Here is a 12,484-nt window from a genome sequence, read left to right on the forward strand (position 1 = left end):
TAAATTCTCTGTAATATTATCAAAAAAGATCATACTTGCTAATTTTAAATTCAAAGTAAATAAGTGAGAGAGAGAGAAGAGAGAGATAGAACACTCCCCAAAACTGGGCATTTTGATAAATTAAATGAAAAAAAAGGGTTATTTGACAGTTTTGTAACTGAAACTGTCAAATAACCCTTTTTTTTCTGATTCTTTTTTGTCAAATAACCCTTTTTTTTCTGATTAAGATTGTGGCCTTAAAACAGAAATAAAAACATCTTCAAATATACTTAAATTTATTACTTATAAAACATTAGTTTCATAATTATCAACTAAGACAAATTAACTTTAAAAAAAAAAGGCTCTAAAACAAATAGAGCACTTGGATAGAAGTTCAAGAAATAAAAGTAATATACAAAATTTACAAATTAAAAACTTGAAATTTATTAGTTATAGTGTTATAATCATTTACATCAATGCTATATGTTCGCCCTGATTTTGTTGTTGGGACTTTGATTACTGCAATTAAACTTGACAATGGTACCCAACAGATATCATCTCTCTGTGGCCAAATGAATTTTTGAGAAAGATCTTTAGGGTGCATAAACTTAATTTGAATATCTTTTGTTGTAATATCTATCCTGTAACCATGCCTGTCCACCAAAAGGAATCGTACTTGCATGCAACAAAATCATTTAGATTTGGTACAATTACAAAATCAGATGTTACTGCTTTTGATGATATAAATCTGTTTATATTGTCAAAATATAAACACATTGATGTTCGGTTGTTCTTTTAAAACTAATTTCAAATTTTGAAATGGATATGTAATGATGATAACTTATGGTACATGTAACATTTTTTACTATTTCAAATCGCTCCTTTAGTCGCTGTCACCTTAAATTAACTGTTTCTTTGGTAATTTTATTAAATACTATTGTGTTTATATTGGTGATGCAAAACTCAAGCATATCATCAACTGTCAATATTTGGTTTTCTAACTTGTGATAGCATAGGTGGTACCGTTAAAAGAATAACAGCAAGAGCTGTTATTCTTTTAACGGTACCACCTATGCCATCACAAGTGGATTTTCCATGGCTGGTTGCAAAAAAAATACCCATTCAGCTGAAATCTTTCTTATGGTGGCATAGATTTATAAAGTTTTTATAGTTTTTATAAAGACCACAACATCCATCAGAAAAATAATAAATTTTATTGATACCAACTAAGTATTCTTTAATGTACTCTTTATTTTATTGATACCAACTAAGTATTCTTTAATGTAAAGCATGTATCATGATCATTGCCATCACTTAAAAAACAGAGCCACTTATGCTGAATATTTGTTTTAAAAATTTTCTTAAAATATATAACAACAGGATGTAGTTGAATTTGTGATGTGAGAATGAATTTTAGTAGATGGCACAAGAGATGCTAGCTTTTTAGAGCAGTGCCCATTATAGTATTTGTAGAAAAGAGAAAGTGAAGCAACACTCTGATGATGTAATAATGGTTGGAGGCCGGCTGCAAGAGCAGGTCCAACTATGTTTACAATGCATTTCTGCACCCTGTCCAAAAGAGAAAAGGCATTATTAGAAGATCCGCCCCAGATATGGCAACAGTATTTCATACAAGGCTGGATTTGAGATTTATAGAGATAGAGAATGTGAAATGTGTGTGTTGTAATACAAAAACACTAGGTTTAAAATTTTTTTGAATAAAAAATATATTTAGAGGTGCCTCAAGACCCTTAAAAATTTGACAGGTCCCTAATATTTTGAAAAAAAAAGTTTTTCTAAAGTACTTGGTACTCAAAAGAAACAAAATTATATAAAAACTTCAAAAATAATAATCAATTTACATAAAAAACATATTTAAGAAAAATTATTTAAAAAAAAACTAAAAAATATTGACTTTTTTTATTTTTATCTTAAAAACAATAGTTTTTAGGCGATTATATCTGAAAAAAATATTTTTATGTAAATTGATTATTATTTTTGAAGTTTTTATATAATTTTGCTTTTAATAACCGTTTACAATCATTAAGTTATTGCACATTATTAAGGCCATTTTCCACAAGACGAAATATTCGCGCAAAGTGAATTATTTTGTCGATAAGCATGCGCAGATAAAACATTTCTGGAGATCAATTATTTTGCTGCAGCAAAAAAAGTTGATCGTTAAGATCTAAAATCAATCATATTTAAATATATCACATAAATTCAACAGTAAAAAAAAAGCGAAAGTACATTGTTTTTATTAAAATGGCACCAACATTGATAAACAAAATGCTCAACTTGGTGTTCTTATTTACTTAAAATTTACCATGATTATTGGAGAGCATTAGTAAGTTCATCAAATAAAGACGAATTTACTATTGCTGTAAATTCTGAAAGTTTCATTACACAAAAAGGTTAATCTTCTTTCGGAATTGAATTAACTATTCCTTTTTGGAGTAATAATTTTTTCCACAGAAGTGTTTCTATGAAAAGTTAGCGTTTTCTTAAACATTCTGAAAAAATACAATACAGATATACATCAAAAATTATTTTTTATATTTAAATTTGTTTTTTTCTAAAGCAGCTAAAGCTGTCATTTTATTTTTGATAATGAAAAAGTAGTAGGCTAATGAAAAAGTAGTAGGTTTTTTTTGTCTTGTAAAAAATGGCCTTTACATATCATTAATTTGTGCACAATTTACAAATGCATGAAATATTGTATTGATATATATTTATATATCAATACAATATTGATATATAAATATATATCAATACAATTTGTTTGATATATATATATATATATATATATATATATATATATATATATATATATATATATATATATATATATATATATATATATATATATATATATATATATATATATAATGGTTCATTAGCTAGAATAAAATTTATTTGAAAATAAATCTCCCTTATAATATAATAAAAGATTATTTGAATAAAAAAATAATTTGAAAATAAAACTCCCTTATTTATCACATACCCCTTAAATTAGACTTTTGTCAATAAATAAATACGAATGTTAATATTTATTTAAAAAAAAAAAACAATTTGTCGCATCCTGACACTATTTAAACCACTTTAATTAGTTATAAAAAACTATTTAATACTTCAGCTCATGCTGATAATCAAGACGTTTTGTTTTTAAAGAGTATTAAATTTTTATTGTAAAAAGCTATAAAACAACAGTAAAACTTCAAAGTCAAGAGATACAGTTTAATTAAGTATTTTATTAATTAGAATTGTTCTAATTAATAAATTACTTAATTAAACTAAATTTTAATTAGAATTGTTCTAATTAATAAATTAAACATTGTCATAAAACTTAAAACTTCATATTTGCATAAAAACCTGCTATATCTATAGATCAAATGAGTAAGATTGAAGCAAAAAAACATAAGATACTAAGCTTTTTTATATTTTTAAATATTTTGAATAGTTAAATTTAAAAAAAAAAAAAAATTTAACTATTCAAAATATTTACAATTTAAATAAAATTTTTTTCCTCAATTGCATAATCTTCTAAATCTGTTGCTATTAAATATTGTTATTGTAGCTAGATCTATGTTTTGATTTTGTGTCCATCTATGTTTGATTTTGTGCATCCGTTATACCCAGTGACACAGCGAAGATCAGGAATGATCTTCGCTGTGTCACTGGGTACTACGGATGTTATTGCAATTAAATTTATAATTATCTAGCCTTCCCGGGAACCGCATGCAGTTGCATAGCTTGTTATATGGCTTGTTACATGGCTTGTTTAACTTATAAAGTGTTTCAATAGTTTGCACCTAAAAAGCTAAACTTATCTGCTAAGAAAAAATAAATCAATCCTAAAAAAAGGAAACAAAATTGTAACGAAATATCAAGTTTAATTGATTAAACTTGAAAATTTAATTATTAAAAAAGTGAATAAAAAATTTTTTTTAATAAAATTTTTATACAACTTTGTATTCTTTTTTTAGAGTCGTTGAAAAAAGCATTATCTTTTATAAAGATTTAACAACAATCAAAAGTTTTGATATGCAATTAATTCATGATTTTTATCAGTCCATATAATTAAGAAACTAATTTGCTATGTACACTAGAACTATAAAAAGTTTTGTTGATTTTTTTTTCTAAGGTTTATTTGTTTTTACGTCTTTTCACTTTTAAAAAAGTTTTTGCCATATTTGACATTTTTTCTCAATACTTATATGATAGGGAAATAAGAAAATGAATTGTTATTCATTTGTAAAAAATATTATTTGATTAATAAATTTTGTTTATGATGGAATAAGTTAAATAAAAGAATAACATAGTTTCTTTAATAAATGTATTTACTGCATTTAATGCTGTCTGAAATTGTATCTTTCATATTGCCCAATGTTAATAGGAATTACTAGTGATTATGAACATAATGATTTTGCTGTTTAAAAAAATGTATTTAAAAACTTGAAAAAAAGTTTTAAATAAGCTCCTAAAAATTTTTTTAAGAAAGTCCAGTAAATTAATAATTCACTAGCCCACAAAATTTTGCAGCATCGTTTCATTTTTATGCATGAAAAACTTGTTTAAAAATTTTTTTTTTCACAAATAAATAGCAATTAGTTTTCTCGCTTTCCTGTGCATTAATAAAAATAGTAATGTTTAGCAAAAACATTTGAAAAACAAATTAAAAATTTTCTGTTTCTTGCGCAATTTATAAAGTATTTCCTTTATATACTGACTGAAAAAATTCGCGAAAAAATTGTATATTAAAAATATTTTTATTTTCGTTATATTCTTTTTTACTTTTTTCCTCGACTTGTATCAATTTAAATAGTGGAAAATAACAAACGCCAAAAAAATAAGAAAACAAAAACAGTAAAATATTTAAATATATTATTTTTTTGACAAGTTTCTTTTTTTATTATTAAATTTAGCTTATTTATTATATTTCGCATAGTCTTCAGTTCTTTTCGAGTATTGCTGTTTTAATCTCTAGTTTCTTATTGCTTAATTTTGCCGCGAATTCTTAAAACCCTTACTATATAAAAACCTAGTCAAGTGGTATAAAATTACTTTAAGCGTGGATGTACAAGGCGAACGACCGCACATGGAAGGTTTCCCAGGAAGGCTTGAGTTATTATAAATTTGGCAAGCGTTAAAATTATTTTGAATTTAAGATAAAAATTTTTTTAATTTCAATTTCAAGATTACTTGCGAAAGAGAATTTTAGAAGACTTAAATTCTCTCGATATTGCTTTAACTTGAAATGACAATTTTTAACTTTAGCTTTAACTTAAAATGAAAATATAAAAAAAAAAAATGGTAATGTGTTTTTTTTATTCTATTTGAGATTTCTTGTTAAAATAATTTTTATTTAGAAGCGTGTTATGTGTTATATAAATTACAAATAGAAACATTTGTGTGGCTAACTTTTGTGAGTCTTTGAGTATATTATGTAAATTTAATAGTTGAATAACTGTAATAACTTAACTGGTTCTTTTGATTTAGTTTATAGAATATTTACTGTGATGTACTTTATTAAGTAAATACAACTAACTTTAACTTTAAAATAGAGGTATGATATTATTGGCTTCCACACAGAGATTTAAAGTAATTTAAATTTAAAAGTGCTTTATGATGAGTGAAAATCTCCTTTTAAGAGAGGCCTCTATTATTTTATGTATATATATTCTATTTATACATATTTTTATTAAAGAAATAATCAATTTTTTATATTTTTCAGATATCGAATCACAAATAAAAGAACTCCAAAATTTGAGAGGTAATAAAATAAATGATAAAGATGAAGAAACCCAAAAAAAAGCTGGTGTAAGTTGCACTTTTGTTATGATTAAATACAAACATTGCATTTATAAATATTCTGTTAGTATTATTTTTTAGTATTTTTTATTTTTTTATTTTTATTTCTTATTTTTTATATTGTTGTTTCTATAGTTAATACAAAATTTAGATTGCTTTTGGAACTGCAGTAGAAGCAGAGCTGTATGGTACAGCCAGTGACAAGTAAGTTCTTTTCCATGTGGCAGATTTTATAATTACTTTATTCACACACTACTTCTTGTACAAATTTTATATATATATATATATATATATATATATATATATTAATTCTGTCAGACCAGCCTTCAAATCTAGGGTCGGCATTTGGCAATACTGATCTGACAATGTTTGAGGTCAGTAACCTTTTGCCGAGCTTAAAATTTTTGCAAAAACAAACCCTTTTAGTTTAATTTTAACAGGGTTCCTATAGTTTTTTAGCCAGTTTTCAAGGTAATAGACTGTTTTTTTAAAGCCTGATTGTTTTATTTATAAAAATATGTTTTATGGAATATGTTTTATCTTTCACATTCTGAATTGATGAAGCAACTGCATTACAAACTAATAAGCAATATAACCCTTATGCGGCATTCAAATAGTTATTCAAATATGATCACTTTTTTATTTTGAAAGCTACTTTAATATATGTTTCAAAAAATTGAGTTAAAAATCCCCTTTCACTTCAAGACAAACTTTAGGGAGCAATTTAAATGATGAGTTTAAAACTCATAATTAAAATTACTCCCTAAAGTTTGAAAAAACTTTAAGGAGCAATTTAAATGATGAGTTTTAAAACTCCACTTTAAAGTAAATAATGTTTATGAATCAAATTAAAAAAGCAGAAATCCTATACTTATGTTTAATTCGCGAGTGACTATTTATGAAGTATTGAACTAGCCTTTTCTATTGCTGGATTATTTGTAACAAAAATTTGGTTCACAATGACTGATAATTTTTTATTTGGTACTTTATGTTTTGTTAAAATTATTTTTAAAAATTAAAAATAAATCTCTTTTAACAGCTATGGCTTCCCACTTATGGTTTAAATAGGTTTCTATAATTTAAATTTTTATTTAACTATGACATTATGGAAAAGTTAACTTTGAGAAGAACCAATTATTATGATTTGAAATCGTAGGTCTTTTCTGTTATGACATCAATAATGAGATCACAGAAAACACATGCTTAACTTTAATTTGAGTCGTCTGAGGTTATTTTGCAAAGTATTTTATACATTTTTTGTTCACAAGAGGTTGTATAATATTTAAATAAAAATTATTATAGACACCTAAAATACTTTAAGTTGCAAATATTTAATTGTAATTTTTTTCTTTTTTTAGGTATGGCGCTTATAAAATGTCAATTACAAATTTTTTAATTTTAGACAATTTATTTATTAGGTATGCTGGTTATGATATGTCAATTGCTACTAATGACCAAGAAGAAGTATGTTTTTATTTTTATTTTTTATTTCTATTTTTTTTCAAAGTTTTTTTCCAAAGCATTTTTTTCCAAAGGTTTTTGTATAGTTATAACAATTTATGAACCATTTAAAGTTTTAAGACATGACTTAAATTAAAAGGCTCAGGGCTTGAAGTAACGCAAAAAAATCTAATTGCAAAAAAAAAAAAATTATTGCTCTCAAAAATAGCCTAGTTTACTGTTATAATTTACAGCTTAAGTTGTAGCATAAAGTTTAAGTTGTAGTTATTATGTAATGAGCAAATTATGATGTACTGAGCAAGTTAAGTATTTATTACTATTACGATATTACTTTTATTGTTTTCACCTAACATGATACTTAAAAAGTGAAAGTAAAAACTGTTGCTGTTTTATAACATTAATACCATAAAATGCGTTTAAAATAAAATGAATAAAATAAATAAAAATGTTTAATTTTTAAAAAAAAGTTTAACTAAAAAAAAATGTCAAAGCAAAAAAACATTAGATACCATGTTTTTTATAATTTGCTATTACTATTAAAAATGTAAGTATGATAAACGGACAATTAAAAATATAAGCATAAACAATTTTTTCATTCAAATGGTTTTTTAGTTAATGTTTTTATTCAATTTTTTCGTTCAAATTGTTGTGTTTTAAAAAGTGAGAAAAAAATTTAGTTTAAATCAATTTATATTTTGTTCAGTTTAAGTATATGTTCAAATTATTTATTTGAACAGTAAAGTTATTTATTTTTAATTTAAATTTTTTAATTTAATTTTTGGTCTAATGTTTGCAACAATCACTGATTTAAATTTTGCAATAGAATGTTTCTACTTGAATAGAATGTTTCTACTACTAAAAATTATTTGACATTTCTTGTTAAAATAATTTTTAGTTAGAAGCTTATATTATGTGTTAACAACATATAAGATATAAACAGAAACATTTGTATGGCTAACTTTTGTGAGTCTTTGAGTATATCAAGTAAATTAATATAGTTGATAAGTTAATATTTGAGTAACTGTAAGTTACTCAAGTAACTTGACTGGTTTTTTTGATTCAGTTTATAGGTAAATCTATTGTGAAGTACTTTATCCATCCAGTAAATAAAAGTAAATATAACTTTAAAAAGTTCAGGGTTGTTGAAGTGAAGCAAAAAGTTACTGGTTTCTATAAGCATTCACTAACTATTAAAAAAAAAATTAATAAAAATGAATTTGATATATATTTTAATATACTTAAAGTAGTAAAATTAATAATATGAAATTTTTTATAAAAAAAATAATTTAAATTGATAATAATAAGTTAACTTGGTGCAACGTTTTAAAAATAAAAACCAGGCTTTGTGTTAAAAAAAAAGAATGAAGAAAAAATTTGCTATTAGGTCAAATCATAATATTTCAACTAATTTGAAGAAAAATTTGTGGGTCACCATCTCTGATTTTCCTGATTTTTACATATTGTTATGTGCATTATGTAGATAGGTTAAATTTGAAATTTCAGACTTCCAAGTAGAATGTTTCAGAAGTTATAGCCTTAGAAACACGACACAGTAGCCCCTGGATTTGCAAATGGTCAAAACAAACTACTTTAGAGCTGTATAACTTTTTTCTCACTTTCAATAAGTGTCTCATTTCTTCTAGAACTATTTTCTGGATAGTTCTCTTTAAAAAAGTAGTTTTTATTAGCTTCTATTAAATTATAAAAAAAATTATGACCACCTCAACTTTGGACAAAATCCTAAAATTGCCAAAATATGCCAAAATGAAACTTTGGAATATGAACTAACAAAGTTTTCTGATAACTGTCTGCAATAAATGGGCAAAATATAGGCAGCTTATTGCAGTTTAGAACTCAAATATATCTAAAAGCAAATGTCAACTTGCCAAAAAAGTCCAATTTTCAGCCATTTTGAGATGCTTGTAAATTTTTCTAACACTTTGTTTTGATCTAAGATTAACAGCATATAAGACCATTATACCTAACTATTTGAAAATGCAAACATTATAAACTTGTCAAATACACACCAAAAATGCCAGCATTTTTAAATAACCCTATTTTTCAATTACGGTTGAATGTGTTACTAGAAACCAGCGCCCATTTCTTAATAAAAAGAAAGATGTGGTTGGTTGTCTTCTCCTTGATATGGTCTTTATAGTAGATTGGGGCACAAATAAAGGGGCAGTAACTTTTTAGAGACCTTCATTATGGTTCAAATGAAGGTCTCTAAATTAAGTTATATATTTAGATACTTAATATCTAAATATCTAAATTTCAAAATAAAATAATTTTAAAATGAAAGCATTATTTCTTTAAATTCATACCTCTAAACATACCTGTCCATTATTTATCTAATTGCTTCCTAGGAAAAAATTTTTTATAGAATTTCTATAAGCTTTTGAAACATATGGCCTATAGAAATTCTTTAGAATTCTATAGAATTTCTATAGAATCTCTGTTAATTTCTATAGAAATTCCTATTGGACTTTTTTTCTCCATGTATTTATATAGAAAAAAAAGTTTTATAACAATTTCTATAGAAACTATTAGACATTTTATACAAAGTCTATTAAATTTCTATAGAATTTTTTATAGGCTATATGTTTCAAAAGATTATAAAAATTCTATAGAACTTTTTTTTCTTGGTTATCAAACTTAAAAAATTAACTTTAGAAATTTAACTATTTTTAAATTACTTTTTTTTGATGAGGTTAATTAAGATATTCGATATTCTATGAGTAACATTGCAAATTGAAGCTAAGGAAAATTAATGTATAAAATGTAAAATGTAAAGATATTGACTTTATTGAAAGTATTCTATAGACACTGCACCCTAGTTGACATATATACGCCAATCTTGAATACAATGACATAAAGCACAAAATTACTCATAAGCACTAAAATTATTATATTTTAGTGATTATATCAATATTTTGAGGAAATATTGATACCCTTATTATATCAAAAGCAAGGTTGGATAATAATAGATAATAAAATTATAGATCTGTTAACAAGTTTATTTAGAAAAGCAGTTTGTTTAAAAGAATGTTTGAAATTACTTAGGACGAAGATGACTATTCCAGTGCTCCATTGGGTACTTCAAAACTTTCTTCTTTCACTGCACCTCAAGCAGTTTTAAAAGATCTTGCAAAAAATGGTGCAGATGTGGATCCCTTTGCTGCAACAAGAAAACCAACAATTGCTGAGCGTCAAAATGAATATCAGCAGCGTATGCGAAATCTAATGATTTCTCCAGCCAGAGTAGATCCATTTGCTGATGGTAAGTCTTGTAAAACAAAACTGAAAATTTAATCTTTTATTCTATTGATCAACTGAAAAAAGTAATGGAAGGGTTTCAAGAGTCATTATTCTATTTATAAGTTTGTTTGAAATAAATCATTAAGTTTATTTGAAATCAATCCTAAAAAGGTCCATTAGTGGTAGTGCATTTTGTAGTTCTATGTTAAAGAAAAACTCTAAAAAGAGAAATAACTTTAGACAAAATTCCAGTTTGATCTTCCAAAATGAATTATTGCGGGTTAAGGTTCACCATATTATCTTATGAAATTTAAAAATAAAAATTTTATCAGTTTTTTTAAATCAATATTAAAAAAATAAATAAAATAATAAATTTAAAATTAAAAACAAATTTCTGGCAAATGATAACCAAAACTGGTATAGACTACATGGTTCTACATTTTGGTTGCAATAAAATGGTTTTGTATTTTGTAACGTTTAAAATATATGTTAACATTTCAGCTTTTGCAAATTTTTTTTAAATTTTTACTTTAGGTTTTGATAAAAAATAACTTAGTTTCATAAAAAATTTCGTTGCTCTTCAACTTTAATTCTTTATTTTTTAGTAACTCCCAACTTAATAGTGGTTGCTTGCAGCCTTGTTGGGAGTAAATTAAAATACAAAAGAAAAAAAGTTTTTAAAATTTAGATCTATTAAAATGTTATAAATTAGGAGGCTTCTAGAGATAAAATATACAATAATTTATATATTTTAAAAAAATTGATTATTTTCAGCTCATGCTTAGCTGTTACATTTTATGTTAAATTTTTTACATCATCAAATAAACAAATTTAAATGTAAATACACTACCACTACATATTTGTTCACAAATGGCTAATTGAAACCCCTTCTATTGTTTTGTATTCATTTACTTTGTTTGTTAATTGCTGTTGAATTTCTCTTTTTCAGGAAGACGTCATATCAATACGCAGAGCTTCTGTGTGATGATGTTGTTGTTTTAAAAACATGTTAATTAAATTTATGACTATTATTTGATGTTGTTCTTTTGGTTCATTTACCCGAATCTGTAAATTCAAATTCAAAATTTTTTTTCTAATTAGAACTAATTTTGATTATTAAAATGCTTATGAAATATTATTTTTAGTTGTTGATTGAAAAACTTTTTTGTGCATAGATGGGTTATTTATTCTGTTGGTTAACCTAAAAAACAGCAAGATATTTCATGAGAAATAGCCTAAAGAACAACTGATGATATTTGAATTTAAAAAAAATTTGTTTATTTAAATATTCTTCATAAAGATTTTTAACACAAAAACTCCTTTCTTTATAGGAGTGTTATTATAAGGTGAGTGTTTTGAAAAGAGCTTTTTTCTCTAAAATTCTTTAGATAAACATTTTAAAATAATGTCAGTGTAATTACTACAATGGCGGAAAAGGTGACCAGGGGATTGCAATTCAAGTTGAGGAGTGCTGCCCAGGTGGTGATATTAATTATTTCAAACAATTTTTTTTATTTGTTTAATATGGGTGCTTTTTTAAATTTAGGAGGTAAGACACCAGACCCAAAATTGCGTTCTTATCACGATGTCCTAAAAGAGCAAAAGTTGATCAAAGATCAGGTTTTTTTAAATTTTTAATGTTTTTAAAATGTTTTTAAAATATAAGTTTATATTTTATAAATTGGTTTAATTTTATTATATATTTTTACAATCTTGTAAAAACATTATTAACATGTAAAATTCGCATATTAATTGAAATAAAAATTATTTTCAAAATAATCATTGTAAATTTAAACTGAAAAAAATACAATTACCTCTTTAAAAATTTAACTAATTTAAAATAATATTTTCATACAGGCTGCTGTTGTAAAAAAAATTCAAGATAAAGCTAAAGCTGGAGAATTAAAAGTCACCAAGCGTAAGATTTATTTTATAATAATTAAAATAATTTTTTTTTAGATTATTTGTTTTAATT

General features: G+C 24.4%; 1 protein-coding gene across 2 annotated transcripts in view; it reads left to right on the forward strand.

Annotated features, from left to right (window-relative positions):
• The window catches only part of LOC100209738 (splicing factor 3B subunit 1), a 52,855-nt gene that overhangs the window by 1,820 nt on the left and 38,551 nt on the right, over positions 1 to 12,484 (forward strand). Inside the window, exons 4-9 of one of the 2 annotated variants that reach the window (XM_065809770.1) lie at positions 5,714 to 5,799; positions 5,942 to 5,994; positions 7,209 to 7,254; positions 10,315 to 10,531; positions 12,056 to 12,129; positions 12,367 to 12,427. In XM_065809770.1, the coding sequence (XP_065665842.1) occupies positions 5,714 to 5,799; positions 5,942 to 5,994; positions 7,209 to 7,254; positions 10,315 to 10,531; positions 12,056 to 12,129; positions 12,367 to 12,427 (537 nt within the window). Of the gene's footprint in view, positions 1 to 5,713; positions 5,800 to 5,941; positions 5,995 to 7,208; positions 7,255 to 10,314; positions 10,532 to 11,840; positions 11,856 to 12,055; positions 12,130 to 12,366; positions 12,428 to 12,484 lie in introns of those variants that run through there. The other variant, XM_065809771.1, reaches the window with a different exon arrangement.

Source organism: Hydra vulgaris, chromosome 11 (genome assembly GCF_038396675.1).
Source record: "Hydra vulgaris chromosome 11, alternate assembly HydraT2T_AEP".
NCBI lineage: Eukaryota > Metazoa > Cnidaria > Hydrozoa > Anthoathecata > Hydridae > Hydra > Hydra vulgaris.